The following is a 15,828-nucleotide window of genomic DNA, read 5'->3' on the forward strand; positions in this document are numbered from 1 at the left end:
ACAAAAACAATTAGATTTTTAAATTAAAAAAAGAACACCCGTCCAGGAATCACTGTCTGACATTTGACTAATAAATTATTATTACTACTAGTTGCGATGGTCAACAACAAGCCTTTTGATTCTTCCAATTGAGTTCACACATATCCCTTTGACAGCGGGAGAAAAAAAAGGCCGTGTGAATCCAATATAAGATCAATCCCAGGTTCCAGCGGCATTCACATTCATTGGATTCCCTATTGTAACCCTGAAGTCATAATCATTCACACGGGTTAAAGGGTTTGCAAATGCATATATTAGTTATTTAATGGAGAATCTTCATCAAAAAGGAAAGAAAAGAAAAATGTTAACGGAGCCGTAATCAAGAACCAACAGAACAAGACATCCATTAACGTACAGAAAACGGAGATATTCCATGTCCCTGGACTATTTGAGTCCATTTGGAAACATTTCATTCAAACGTGGACCTGACCTCAATCTAAGAACTTACTTACCGATTCCTTTATATAAACCCCACCCAGGTTTTCCATCACAACATCCCATCCCTAATCTTCAACTCAAACCTTTCCATGGAGTTTCATTGTAGCAGTCATACTCGATCTGAAAGGCAAATGGGAACAGACCCTAATCTTGAATTCGAAGGTGTCGAGTACAGCGATGTTTACTATGCGGAGCTTAAGAAGCAGATTTTGCTTTTGACCGCCGATGACGACGAAGAAGTTGATGTTACAAACCATTCCAGGTTGGTTGATATTCAAAGGAAACAGGACTCGAACAGCTTAACCAACAGTTTTCCTACAACATTACAGCCAGGAAGCTACTTCAACTGGTGGGAGAGGCAGAAAACTGATTTGGTACCAACTTGGCCTGAGAACTTATGGAGATCTAATGGCAATGGAACTGGGGTATTCATCCCTCAAATTGTGAAATCTAGAAGATACAGGCGTGGTATGCGCTTCACATGATTCTCTAAACAGGTGAACCTGTTTCAAAGTATTTAATTTTCTCAACAAATGATTTTATTTGGATTGCAGGTGGAGTGAATAACGTGAGGAGACGATACACAAGCCAGTGGAGTATTGCAGATAGCTAAATTTGATTCTTCCCAGATCATGTTATTGATAGGGGGTTTTAGGTTGCAATATAACGCCTGCAAAAGAATCAACAGCTGTAACAGTACCAACAATAAGAGATGTGCTTTAACATGTATGCAAATCGATAGAAATATTTTAACAATGATGCCACATGAATTCTAAACATCACCCCAGCTCTGGGATCATAACCAAGAAATGGGATTTCTGGGTGCCAATTATACAGCAGAGCATCATTAGATTACTAGCTATCTTATAACACTATTGTCGCAACGTGAGGTGACGATTACATCCATCCACGGCTATAGAGCATGCCTAATTACACATGTAAGATAAATCTACTCAGCAACCACTCGACCTATAGTATTGTATGTTCTTCTCAATACCATACACTTCTATATGATGCAGAACCTTTGACACAGGGGAGGGGGCCGAAATACCCAGCAACAATCAAAGAGATCAAACAAGAAACAATATGACATGCATGGGGTACTCAAGTCATCTTTTAAGGTAGCATCACATCTAAGCATTTACTGCAGCAATGAAGTCACTGAGTCCATAAAGTAACTTCTTCATTAGTAAAAGGTAAAAACAAACTCCCTCCAAATTGCAAGATTCATGTAACCAATGTCTAGCGGCATGAAATACAGCTATTTCAAATATCAATAGAGTATTCAAGAATAAACAACTCAGTACAGATGGTTCGTGCATTCACCAAAATCTAACATACATATAACTAACTAATTTGTAAACCATTTCACAATATATTTAAAACCATTTGAGGAAGAGACAATCAGCTGTGCTCAACATTAGGACCTGAATCTATTTTGGTATATCCAAAATCCCTTACCATTTCCATCCATTGAATGGCGGCCATGATCCCCACAAAATCCAGATGCAATAAAAAAATCCCTGCAGTAAAATTTGCAAAACACGGAATGAAAGAAATTTAGCTTATGCACTTAAATAGAAACAAGACACTTCCAAGCACATTGCACTAGAGGATAAAGAAAAAACTTCCTGCACCTGCTGGCGTGCTCGTTGAAGCTCTTGCTCTAGTTGTGTAAGCCTGAGTCGACTGTTCTCAAGCTGTTGGACATATGCCTATCCAAAACCTAAACCTATAAATGATACAATTATGTTCTATCCATTAACTTAAGACTTCAAAATTGCTATAGCAAGTCAGCTCGATGACAATGCCAATTAATTCAGGTCCAAAATTAGATGTTTCTGATTCTCAGGGTGAACTGTTGTTCTTGGCAAAAGAAGCATAGAATTTTTTTACCACGTTCACAGCTAGATATAGATTAAGAGACACCTCGTACAGAATATGAACTGGTGTGCTTCTATTATTTTTCTGTGAGTTTTACATGGTACCCTTCAAGCTAGAAGGGTATGGATGAAACAGCACAATCTTTCTAATGAATTTCTCCTACACAAGTGTTGTTGGGCGTCTGGTGTAGATTCACGAGTTTCAATCATTATTTCCTACAGTAGGGGAATTCAAGGGCAAAACTGAAGGATAAAGAGAATGTAAGACTTGGAAAAACAAGATTCCAAAAAAAAAAAAAAAAAAAGATTTTAAGAATCCCAATCATCAGCGTGAGGAAACAATATAACATAACTAGCAAAGACATTACTTTCTTCCTAAGTCGACCCCTCCTTGCAGCTTCACGATTCTGAGCCAGCCTTCGAAGGGTCTGCGTCTGCAAGGAGTAAACACTTGAAACCTAACCATCGAAAATTAAACTATACTGCAACATAATCACCAAAGCAACATCATGTCAATAAACCTTTTGGTCACTAGTTCTTCCCTTGGATTGATCCATAGAATTCACAACCATGACTGCACCATGCGGAACTCCACGAAGCTACATAATCATAACAAGACCACAATCAGAAGCTTATATATATCGAAAAGTCAGGCAGGGTGCAATTCCTAGTTTTACCAACTAATGCGACTAGAAAAGTCCAAATTATTAACTGAGCATACAAGTAAACAATTTTAAATTTCAACTGAATTAACCACAACAGGTGGATCAATGGTGCACAGTTTTAAAACTTGAGATCTCATATTCAGGAGAGCTCAGGTTAAACACTCCCCAATGCCTGCTTCCTGTTTGTGTGGAGAGTGAGAGGTTGAGGTAGGGACGGGTTCCTACCTTTGTCAAAAGGGAGAAAAAAAATTCGATAGGATTAGAAAATTCAAGCACCATGAGTTAGTTAAACAGAGTGTAAATTAAATCTAACTGTAAATTAAAGTCACCGTCACCAAGACCTAACTCAAGCAAATTATTCTACAAAACCAAGCAAAAGCTTAACACAAAATACAATGCAAGTACACAGTGGTCGATTCCTCAATTGCCAAGCAGACCACCTCTCACAAAAAGATTCCCATTTTAAGAAACCAAATAAAGTACACAGCATAAATAAAACAACAAGAAAACAGAGCAAAATAGCAAATTAACAGAGAAAGCGACAAAAACACCTGGTTTTTATCATCAGTATTAACATCTGTTGAGGTGTCCGTCTGTAGGCTATTATCTGCCATCCCTGAGTCTCCCCAATTCTCAAAACTCTGCCCGTTTCCCAACGAGGAATCAAACCCAGTCCCTTTCTGGTACACGTATTGCCCTGTGTCCAGACACCCTGCTCCAGTTGTTGCTATCTCTGCTGACCCAATGCTCTTTAACAAATTATAGAAACAAAAGCAAAATACATTAGCAGCATTAATCAATAAATACCAACAAGTCATGTGTTCAGCAAAAGAAAGAAGTGGGTGAGGATGATGGAAGTGTACTGTACCGTGTTCAAGGCAGTTGCATAAGGTAAGTTATGGGACACAACGGTGACATTGCCTGATTTTAGACAGAACATGGAGCCTACAAAGTTTTATTTTTTAAAACAAATAAAAAAAATCACTAATGGTTAGAGAAGCTGAGTTCCCTATAGACAAAAAAGCATATATTCTTTTATTATACAGCAAGGCTTCAAGAGAAAGAAAGAAAAGGTGATCGATACTTGAGCTTAAATCAACAGCATCGTCGTGAGGAGAAACAGGAACTGGTTGATGAAGTTTTCCAAGATCCGCGAGACGCGTCTGATTCCTGCTACTAATATCTTATCTGTTTTTTTTTTTTTTTTTCACTCAACATAAAAACAAACGGAAAGAGAAACAAAACAACAAACGAATAAATAAACATAGGTATGATCATCTTTTACTGCACAAATCATTCCTTAAAAACCCAGTAGGCAACAGAAACCAAGAACTGAAATGAAGGAGAGAAGAAGAAAGTAAGTACCGAAGAAGGAAGGAAGAGTGGCAGTACATTTCAGGGTGAGGAATTGCTGCTTTGAAAGCTTTGCATGTGTGTTGCTACTTGCTAGCTTTTACTACTACGACTCCACGAGATGTTCGTCTCGCTATCTATAAAGGAGTGGCCAGCAAGGTGCGTATTGTAGTTAGTATTTTTTTTTTAATAAAAATATATTAAAATATTTTTTATTTTTTATTAATATATTAAAATTATTGAAAAGCACTAAAACATATTAATTTGATATTTTTTTAAAGTAAATATATTTTTAAAATGCACTAAACATAGTTAAAAATACAATTTCAAACGGATATTATGGGGCTATTCGATATTTCTAAAAAAAATAATTTTTTAATATTTTTTAATTATTTTAATGTATTGTATCAAAAATAATTTTTTTAAAATAAAAAATATGATATTAATATATTTTAAAAATATATATTTAAAAAACAACTCCTACTATATTTTTAAACTCCTCCTAAAATTGTAAAAAAACTAAAATAACAAGGTAAGTGTGTGTATAGCATAGTGGGAGTTTTTTATAAGGAAAAAATTTTTTAATGTGATTTATGGAAAATTATAATTTATATTAATTAATCAATAAAATAGTTTTTAGTATAATCTATGTAAAATTATAGCGTTGGATAATTAAGCAAGTATTTTTAAATTTTTAAATTTATAGTTATAGCAAAACATAACTAAATCACACAGCACCACATTAAATTTCCATAGGCTATGTTTGTGCCCTGATGCTGTTCTTTAATTAAATAAACAAATAATTGTATTGGTTTTTTACATGGAAAACATTTTTTTTTTTGGTTTTATGGTTGTAGATATCATTGGATTAAGTTTTTACGAACTAAGGCTAAAAATACATCCATTCAACCAAAAAGATGAATTATTTATATATCCACGTTCAAAGAATTTATAATGATTTAACTTTATTTTTATTTTATATAAATAAAAAATTATCATGAAAAAGCTATACTATTAATTAAAAATTAAAAGAAGATTTTTATATTATATTTATAACAAAAATCAAATTCATTACATTAACTAACTATAAATATATATAAAAATCATTTTTAATAACTTATATCGTTAAAAAAATATTTGTATATAAAATATATATATATATATATATATATATATATATATATATAATAATAATAATAATAATCACGTCTTTTCTTAAAAACAGTGAAAAAACTTATAAATAAACACTGAAGAACATGGAAACTGTTTTTTCAATTTTCTAAATATAAAAATATTACATTTGAAAATAAGATTTTACTTTTACTTTTTTCAATTCTAATTTTATTATGAACTAGAATAGCACTTCATCTCCAAGCGAGGATTTAGAGGATGCATTACATTTATTTGAATCAAAATTGAAGTTATTTTCACAGCTTAGAGTGATCACGAAACAAGAATTACAGTTCCACGACGCGAACCAATATCTCCTAAATCTCCGATACTTCTTCCTAGCCGGGAGGGCGTGGCCTCTTAAATCTCCGGTGAATGTCTCTCATCTACGACCCATTTCTCCATTTCCCGGGCCAATTTGCCATTTGCACCCGTTGGGCTTAAATATGTTATCTTAGCCTTACATGGGCCTGTGTTAAGATTATGGTGGTGCCTTCGCTAAACAATAGGAGTAGACAAGATTGGACCGAACACAACGAGCAAGGACGAATCCCAGATTGAAGGCTCGGGGTCCCAGATTTTATTTTATTTTCTTAAGAAAATAAAGGTAAACATTTAAATATGCAAAAGAAGAAAATGTGTTCCGAAAACAAAATAAACAACTGTAAAGCACAATGGCTGAGCTGAGACCTAGAGGGTTCCGTTAATGATACCACTTATGAATCCATGAAGATTGGAAGGAACATCCGTACCATGTCTTGTAAAACGATACATCCCTCTTAGACAAGCAAAAATCCATCATTAAATATGGGATTTCTAAGATCTCATTCTGTACAAGAGCAGCGAGGAAATAGAGATTTTGAGCAATCTGCCAGCAAACTGAGACCAGAAAATGATTATGCAAACGACATTCACTTTTTGTATCCCTTAAGCAATGCTACTAAAAAATGGCTATCTACTCTACCGAATGACTATGGAAGAGCTTGCAGTTGGAATCTATGCACCAAGTTTTTAACTCCAAAATATAACCACATCACTAGAAGATGGGGTTTAGAATTATACGGCTCTTAGTAGACAACCAATCCGGTTCCTCCTCAACCTAAAGAATCATTTAATTCTGACCACAAGGGGAATCCACTCAACCGCTTTTCAGCCATTCAGCTGTATATGACTTCACACACCAAAAATAAATAAATAAATAAAAAAGGAGGAGGAAAAGCTATACCTGAATAAATGCAGCTTCCAACTGATTTTTTACCAACCCTTCTGATTTTTATGCAATCAAGGTCCCAGACTAAACTAAAACAAAATGATTCAAGAACTTCGATCGATGGAATATAGTACAACGAATTACAGTGCGTGTTTCTGGACAAAATTTGCTTGGGCGAAGCTTGTCAGAGAGGGACATTTTCCTGTATGCCAACATTCAATCGATTCTGGGTCAATACTTCCCTTGCCCGGGAACTTCTATGTTGAAGACGCTGGTGTAGTGCCTCAGACAATTGGTTGAAGAATTCAGCATCCCATCTATGTATTAATAGGGGATCTTCTGCGTAACAGATATATATGGATGTAACAGCACTCTCAACAACCACCATAGCTAGTCCAACCTGAAGCAAGCATATCCATTGTTTAAGCTCCAACGGAAAATTATGGCATGTCTCTACAGATGAACTCACACAGCATCAAAATGAAATAAATGGTAGTCATGGAGGAATGAGAGCACGGTCAATGGTTCATGGTTCATGATTAAAATCAACTCATTGTTGATTAGTGTTTTTGCACGCCACCCCCTAATTTTGTGGTTGACAAATGGTTGGCTTTCATTTACTTTTTTCCAGCATTGCATGGAACCGAAGTCAGCCTTTAATTGATACAACCCAACAACTGTAAAGGGGTATTTGCTGTGTGGGGAATAATGGAAAATCACTACTCGTATAATATGCATAATGAAATAAAAGAGGGGAAAGCTGATGGAATGCTCCTTACCATGCAGGGTGCCATCTCCCGTAAACTTATAACTCATTTGAGAATTAATCCCTCAACTTCTAATTTCAGGTTTGATTTCCCTCAACTATATTTAATTGGGATCAAGTTCTTTCATTAGTTTTTGTAGGGTTTCGTCCCTAAGTTGACAGAGTTTGCATTTGATAAGCATGTGACCACTATAAAAAATACTATTTCAATCAGGGGAGGAGGCATCTATGTGTTTATCTTGGTGAAATATCCACAAATTGATTACTGCTTTAAAAAAGAAATGCATGCAACAACAACAACAACAAGGAGAAGAAGAAGAAGAAGAGCGCATGCTGTCCATTGATACTTCATACAGTGGAAATGTCATGCAAGATCAAATTTGGAAGTGTGTGTGTGTGTGTGTGTGTATGCGAATGAGTGATATACTCTAACTAGGGGTGAAGTAGCTAGAAAAAGGGACTGGATGATCATGAGGCCAGATGAAGTTGCCACATCAATTAAGTTATAATTCTGAAACCCAACTTCTTAAATAACCAAGAAGGTTTAAAACTTCCAACTCCACATCCATTAAATGCCACACGCAGTTTTAGAATATAAATAGATTATCAATTCCAAAAGAGACATCAATGAAAAACAGAATTTACCAAGACCATTCCCATCAACATTGCAGTGGATCCCACCATGGTCACTCTATCATCATCCCATTTAATATGAGTCCAAACACCTGAGCAAGTCCCGGTGATGAGCCCACCCAAAAGCGTTACCATCAGTAGAACTGCACCTGAACAATCATAGGCGATGAGTGCTTCAACTCCAGTTGATTGAAACAATTCCCAGGCATCCCTAGCTGAACGGTTAAAACTTTTCCCATGAACAGCTATCTGGAGGGAGCAAAACAAATACGTGAATTTTTGTATAAATTTTCAAAAAATGGCACATGAATGATGACAAACCAACAAAGTTCTAATGAACTCAAAACAAAAAGTAAAAGTAAAATTCCATGAAAACAAGAGGCTTCTATACTGAGCGATGCATCGTCTGCCATTGAAGCCACAAAAGTAGAAACATATGCCACCTTGAATGCTCAGGCCATGTTTGATAGAAATCTTGTATTCAATATAGTTGTATTACAAAGGTTAGGGCCAATAAAACAGAACATAGAGTAGTCATTAGTAAATCGGCAACGCCAAAACATGCCAGCCCCTCCCCCTCTAAAACAAGAAATCAAATGCTCTTATAGGATAACAAGTTCATGTGTTAATTGATAGGTGTAGCATGAGACAGGTGTCTCTTAGAATATGTTAGGAGTTGATGTTTCTGCTACTTAAATAAAAACTATCCACTTATGTAACACATTTCCTTAAAACTACTCTAACAAGCTGTCAAAATCCAAGTAGGGTCTTAAAAGGCTGTTTGGTGAGTATTTTCACATGCATTACCATTCTCAACTAAAACCTGCATATTAGCAACAGGGGTGGCCTAAGACCGCCTCCTTCACTTTCCATAACTTCCATCATTCCAAACAAGCTGTCAAATTCCAAAAACTTAGAGCTGTACTTTTTTATTTAATTCCATTCACAGTAACTCTTCTTATGACTTTGATGTCGTCTTCGCTAATACTGCCTTAAAGCCTTCAAAATGCACCAAATCTCTCTTTTTCTAGTGAAAATTCATGATTTGTTTATGAGCGCCAGGGAGGTCCAGACCAAGAGGCTCATCACATTTCTAAATCCCATACATTGTCTACCCTCTGAACAGCCTACTATTCTGCTCCAAAAAGCTTTCTGATGGAGGTCTGGTACCAAACATTTTGAAATTTGGTTTAGATGAAGGCTTTTTCTTAGAGCTTTTAGATTTTTTCCTACTAGGATTTAGTTTTCCAATACATTGGTCATAAAGTGGTATTTAATTAAGAAATTTTATTTTATTTCCTATGTATTACTTGACTACGATGACCCTGTGTGAAAACATCCCTCCATGCATTAAGGATATTCCTTTCAATGTATAAAATGTAATTCATCATCCTCTTTTACTAACATGTTTCTCCCTCATTTTTCTCCTTGATCCCCTCTTTCTCCCTCACCATTCTCTTTTAAAATTCATGATATCATTTCCAGGTCCTAAAATTTCCAGGTAACTTTTTTTCTCCCATAAAGTATAATTTAGAGGCACCAATGTCAAAAAATTTCTATGGAACACGAGCTTCAATCATTAGGAGAAAAGGGACATTTCATTGTCTATGAAATTCATGACTGGAAAAATTGAGAATGTTACAGTTTTCATAAAGTTTCTCTGTGTTGGCAATCTTCATGATTAATGGATCACAAGGTCATCTTAGTAGAATGTTACTGAAAATGAATAGACACTTAGTTTGACAATAAAATAATGCACAGCAGACAAATAATTGACAGAAAGTACCTGGACGTATGCATACTTGTTGAAAAAGCGGACAAGAGTCTCCACGAGATGAAATAGAAAATCAACACAGCAAAGCAAGCATTCATTCTTGCCTATCTTTGACCGCAATCCCCTGATCTAAAATGTACTTCGAAGTTAAAAAATGGAGAAACAGAAGCAAAATCAATCTTGGAAACAGGCTAGCGAAACAGTTAGAGAAAAGGAAATTTTGGCATGCCTACCTCCCACCGCAGTGTCCTAATTGCAGCAGTAAAGAGTGATCCATAGCAAATGCTGCCAAAAGATTTCGTCACAGAATATCTCAGAGACTTCATCAAAGAGTTGGGAGGCATTGATGCTGCTTCTCGGCCACCATGAATAAGAACAAGGAACACCATCCCAGACACTATAACATGTACAGTATTACAGAGGACTGCACCCGTCCAAAATAAGCTTAGTGACAAAACCTGGGTGTGCAATTAACAACATTAAAAAGGTCTCTTATAGCTAAGGGATGTTCTAGTAGAGCTTTGTTGCAGTTCTCATCCCAGTAACAAAAGATGGAATAAAGTGCAAAACTTGCAAGCTCACCACAAGAAGCCACCAGCGTCCATTGAGATTGATGTTTGAAGCCACAACACCAGCTGCCCCAAAAGACCACAATCCCATCCACAAAAGCATGACTAGCATAAATGCATACGAAACTCTCATAACTTCAGGAAGGCTCCATACCATTTTCACGGCTTTTTGAAGCACCAGCATGGTAAATGGGAGTCTGAAATAATAGCAAATGGTCAGAGGGATTTCTAGAAATCCAAGTTTTCACTTAGACATAGAACCCTTAAAGGAAACTAAATATTGCATCTGCTTTGGCATTACGGAAAAGTTTATATACTGCATGATTGCACAAGCATAGTGTTCTAAATTTTATCACTATCATGATAGATCTGTAGGTTGTTTCATTACAAGTTCACCAATTGGAAAGGAATATGGGAGAAAAAAAATATAGTGAAACTCGATGTAAATATTCAAGTTTAAAGAAAAAAGGAAAAGCTCTGACTCCAGACACTTATGATCTACGCATGATTTAATCACTGAAACTACAGTGCATAATAATTACCACGTTTGCTTTAAGATATAGACGGTGAAGAATAAAGTTGACCCCTGCGAATTGACATGTTCCAGATCTTCTCCAGGAAGAAGAATATATCTTAGCTTTCACAAAACAAATTTAGCAGGGACTGCACTAAAATCTATTTTTCATGTAGGTGTGCTTCTTATACAGTTCAAAGCCTCGTAATAACAATTTCATGAGAATTGAAAAACCAAAATTTATGGATAAAACAATTAATGAAAATGAAAAAATAAGTAAAATTTTAGCCTATTTAGGCGATAAAATCATTCTTCTAAAGATTACACCGGCTAAAGTTATAGATAATCAACTACATTTCAAATTTACTAAGGCAATACAATAAGTTAAAAGCTTTTGATCTGACTAAATTAGAAGATTGTAAGTTTATAATATACTGATTCACAAGCAAAGCACTGATATAGAGGCCAGTATAACAAAAATGGTCAATGATTAAAGGAGAGCACATTGACAAGGAGAAACTCAAATTTAAGTGCTCAACTTGTTACTGCATGAACATAAGATGCACAACTCTCTTCTAGAACTTTTCAACCTTTTGCACTAAAGTAATGAAATTGTGAGCCAGAGGACACCCCTTTACAAGCACCAGACACTCGCCATAATCACATTTAATGCAAAACCATATCATTTCAAGCTCGTACCTGTCTATAACAGATATGACATATAAAAACTGCAAAGCAGCACCAATTGCAAACGTGACACCCCATAAAAAATGCTCGCTCCAGAAACACAAAACACTAACCACAGCAAGATAAGTAGTCAAAATATGCACCGAGATCTTCATCATATGATTCGCCTGAAAACCAAGCAACAACAACCAAGCCCATCCAAGTACAGTCCCAACTCCACCACCAAGACCAAACATTGGCCAATAATCTTCCGTAAGTCCATGACTATTTCCCACGGTGCCAGTTGTGTTAGTAGTGTATCTATCGAAATTAAACCTGTCTGATTTCTTAAACCTATTGAGCCCAAGAACTGCAAGACCAAGTGCTAATCCCATCAAGTGAAACAAAAAGACTCCTAACCAGAAAATATCATGCCAGTGGCGTGGTATATCGGTCGCCAGTGTTAGATCACCATTCCCATTTCTTCGACTCCTCCCGACATTCTGCAACCACAATCAAGCATAGAGAAAACAAACAAACAAACAAACAAAATCCGAATTCAGCATTCTCAATCATTAAAATGGTAAAAAAATAATAAAGAATTGTTCCCGTAGTCAATTGTAAAATTAAATCAAAGTTACAGGGAATTATATATAAAAAAAAGAGCTATCAGACTTAATTGTTCCCTAATCCAAACGTTAGTGTCGACATATACTAAAAATGGCCACTGAACTGAAAAACTCCAGTACTAACGTTGTACAGTACAGGTACATGTTGGTCCCACCCGGGTGGTACGGGACTCGCACAGATACTGAAAGGACTCGAAACCAAAACATAAACACTGAATGATTTCTAAATTTGATAAAAACAAAGTAAGAAACATCGAACATCAATCAAACGTGAATTTTGAAATCACTGCCTCGTTATTTAAGATCACGAAATTGAAAATTACACTGTTGTAGAGAGAGAGAGGAAATTGGAGAGTTGGATGAAAAGAGAACCTGATCGATGGCAGCCTTGGAGGCGGAATCGAAGGAGGAACTATGAGAGTCGTTCATGGCGTTTTTTTGATAAAGAGAGTGGTTTGAAGGATGAGTTGAATGGTTAAAGCATGGTTAATGGAGAAGGTCAAATTGAAAACAGTTTTGTCAAAGTAAATGGAGAGGGTGGGGAGACTCGAAACGTGAGAGACAAGGGAAGAGGGGAAGGTCAATGGAGAGTGTGTGAGACTAAATAATGGCAGTGTTTATTTTGAGGAACGTTGCGCGAAATGGAGGGGAAACTGAAACTCAACGGCTAGAGAGAGAGAAAATTTGGAGTTAACGGAAATGTTTGAGGAACTCGCTTTGATTCGCCAACATGGTGCTTATTGTGTGTTTTGGACCGTCTTGCGACTTGCGAGAAGGAAATGCACTGCCGCCACGCGCTATTATTTGTCAAATTCTGCACCGAAATGAGTTTAATTTTTAATCCAACAGAGTTTAGTTTTTAACTGGCTATTATAACTACAGTCTACCAACGATCAGATATTTTTTCCTATAAAAAAAATTATATATATTAAATTTTTTGACGTCCTTTTATATGTAAAAAAATTTTATAAATTAAAAATTTATGTGAACATGTAATTAAATAAATTTAAAAATCATAAATGAGAAAAAAATTACTAAAAAACAATTAAAAAAATCAAAAATCAAGATATTTAATATTACTAAACAGAATATTTACTCGGTTATACTTGCTGAATTTATTTATTAAAATTAATTGTTTATTCAATTAGACAATAATATAAATAGACACACGTTAGATTGATTGAAAAAATATATATAATGCATGACAATACATATTAGAAATATTATTTATTATAAAAATAAAGTTTATTTATATTAAATATTAAAAAATTATAAATGAATAAGAATATTTTTTTCAAAAAACAAATACACATGACTCCCTTAAAAAACATCTTTATCAAAAAAAAGTTAAATAGAAAAAGTCACATATGATAGATGTTAATTGAAACATGAATTTAAAAATTATTTAAGAACAAATATACCAAATAAATAAAGCAATATTAAATAGAAAAAAATAGTATAGATGTTATGGCTCAACACGTCAAACATGTACTCCGGGCTATGAATTCAATCGGGATCACTAATTTTTTTTCTTGGATTTATATTTAACCTTTAAAAAAACAAAACAAAAGAGAGCCAAAACTCAGCTAAAGCTCTCAAGCATATGGCCTAATGTGTCTGGGTCATTGCAAGGAAAAGCGCAGGCACGTGGGTAGACCTTTAAGCTAGACCCGCACACTTGGACTTTATTTTATGTTTTATATATTGTAAAGGGGTCGGTGTCCACCCTTATTTTAAAAAAAAAAATACATAGACGACATGTCATCTACGAGCCTAAATTCAAGCCACCCAATGGTGGTCGGAAAGTCAAGGCAGACCTTTTTTGTCCAAAAAATAAAAAAGTTTTAAGTTATTTTAACCAAAAAACACACCCCCAACACCTTTGAAACATCCATTAACAAATCCATCAACTCAAAATACCAAAAAATATCCAAATTCACGAAATCAAACCGGGTTAGATTTATCTTTCTCGATTTATATTTGTTCTTTTAGGTGACATTGAGGTTTTAAACAACCACCATAAAAAACCCTTTCATCTCATGAAACTCGTGAACATAAAAAAAATCTATTTTGGTGGACGGAAACGGCTTGAACAGTGATATTCTCTCTTATCGACGGAATCTAGCAACCCCTCTTACCTCATGGAACCCACGAACATAAAAAAAATCCATTTTGGTGGTTGAAAATGGCTTGAACGACGACCTTTTCTCTCGTCTCCGAAACCTGACAACCCTTCTCTTTAACAAAAAACTGAAAAAAATACTATAAATAAATTTTTATACCAAAACTAATTTTCTTGAAATCTAAAGGGATCTAAATTATCTAATTTGTGTTGTTTTTAAAGTTTGAGAATTTAAGTGTATTATTTTAAAAAACTATAGCACGTTAGTTATGTTTAGTGTCTTTTTCATTTCAGTCCTTCTTCTTTTAATTTTACTCTTGTTCAAGAAATAAAAAGCAATTAGTTTTTAATTAGAATTAAATTATCCAAAATAAAATTTTAAAAATGAGAATAAATTATTGAAAAATACATAATAAGTCAACAATGAGTTGTGAATGTATGAACAGTATCGGCTCAGCAATGTTTAACCATTACCCTATCGTTCTTTACTTTAATTGGATTGTCTTTGCTGTCGACATCAGTGTTGGTGTAATTAATCTCCTACGACCTAATTAAAACCCATCCATAATAATAATAATAATTTTTTTTTTTTTGAAAATCTCACCTATATGATTGGCGATTCATTTTTTTAACGATAAAGGATGTATTAGTATCATTAATCGAAACTACAATTATCTTTTAGAATAACCTTACAGATGCATCCCTTGTTTTAATATAATAATTTTAAAAAAATAATTTCTCATTAAAAACTCAATAAATTGAGTAAACCTCCACGATCATTAAACCTGTTCTTAGATTTACAATTGATAAATCATGAATTATACTCTAATTACGTTAATAACAAATAATTTCTCGGTAATTTTTGCGTGATTATGATTAGATTAAAATTAAACTACACGTACCATTTGAAACCTCTTTTGATACATCAATATCAATAATCTAATCTAATAATATTTTTATTTTTATGTTTTAAAAGTATTTTTATTTTGAATCAATATTTTTTTTATGTTTTTAGAATATTTTAATATATTAATATCAAAAATAATATTTTAATATATTTTTAAATAAAAAATATTTAAAAAAAGCACTTTAAAATTTTATAATAAAAGATGAATAGTGGCGTTAGTTCTAGCCTTTTATGACGGGATGGGATAGAGAGAGATCTCGGCTTGGGCAATGCATTCATCATGTTATCATATAAATGACGGAGGCGCACTGCATATATAACCCGTGTCAAGTGATAGTGAGTCGGAAGTACTTATTACACTGGGCACGTGACATGTACGAGCCTTTCCTTTAAATTCTTACTCATGATCACTCTCCAGTCTCCACACCAGCACAAATCATGATGGTCGCGCAGCATGAACATGCATTGTCTTCGCCTATGTACGCAGCGC

The 15,828-nt window shown here is 34.6% G+C and overlaps 3 protein-coding genes across 3 annotated transcripts; 1 reads left to right on the forward strand and 2 right to left on the reverse strand.

Annotated features, from left to right (window-relative positions):
- Window positions 1–293: 293 nt before the first annotated feature.
- LOC7489364 (transcription factor PERIANTHIA) lies at window positions 294–4,434 on the reverse strand. Its single transcript, XM_052456078.1, is given in 8 exon segments — window positions 294–1,147; window positions 1,939–2,000; window positions 2,729–2,788; window positions 2,882–2,959; window positions 3,577–3,774; window positions 3,894–3,970; window positions 4,110–4,213; window positions 4,391–4,434. Coding segments are annotated over 8 exon segments (627 nt in total). The 5' UTR covers window positions 4,420–4,434; the 3' UTR covers window positions 294–1,128.
- Window positions 567–1,780, forward strand: LOC127905807 (uncharacterized). The gene is made up of 2 exons (XM_052456079.1): window positions 567–945; window positions 1,032–1,780. The coding sequence occupies exons 1-2, from the start codon at window positions 567–569 to the stop codon at window positions 1,088–1,090; spliced, it is 438 nt and encodes a 145-aa protein (XP_052312039.1). The 3' UTR covers window positions 1,091–1,780.
- Window positions 4,435–6,774: 2,340 nt separating the features above from the next.
- On the reverse strand, window positions 6,775–13,065 carry LOC7466909 (uncharacterized). Its single transcript, XM_002315916.4, has 7 exons — window positions 12,682–13,065; window positions 11,714–12,183; window positions 10,514–10,697; window positions 10,165–10,389; window positions 9,944–10,060; window positions 8,170–8,406; window positions 6,775–7,158 (listed from the first exon to the last, which is right to left on the reverse strand). The coding sequence occupies exons 1-7, from the start codon at window positions 12,736–12,738 to the stop codon at window positions 6,943–6,945; spliced, it is 1,506 nt and encodes a 501-aa protein (XP_002315952.3). The 5' UTR covers window positions 12,739–13,065; the 3' UTR covers window positions 6,775–6,942.
- Between the last annotated feature and the right edge of the window lie 2,763 nt (window positions 13,066–15,828).

The sequence above is a fragment of the Populus trichocarpa genome, chromosome 10 (genome assembly GCF_000002775.5).
Source record: "Populus trichocarpa isolate Nisqually-1 chromosome 10, P.trichocarpa_v4.1, whole genome shotgun sequence".
Lineage (NCBI taxonomy): Eukaryota > Viridiplantae > Streptophyta > Magnoliopsida > Malpighiales > Salicaceae > Populus > Populus trichocarpa.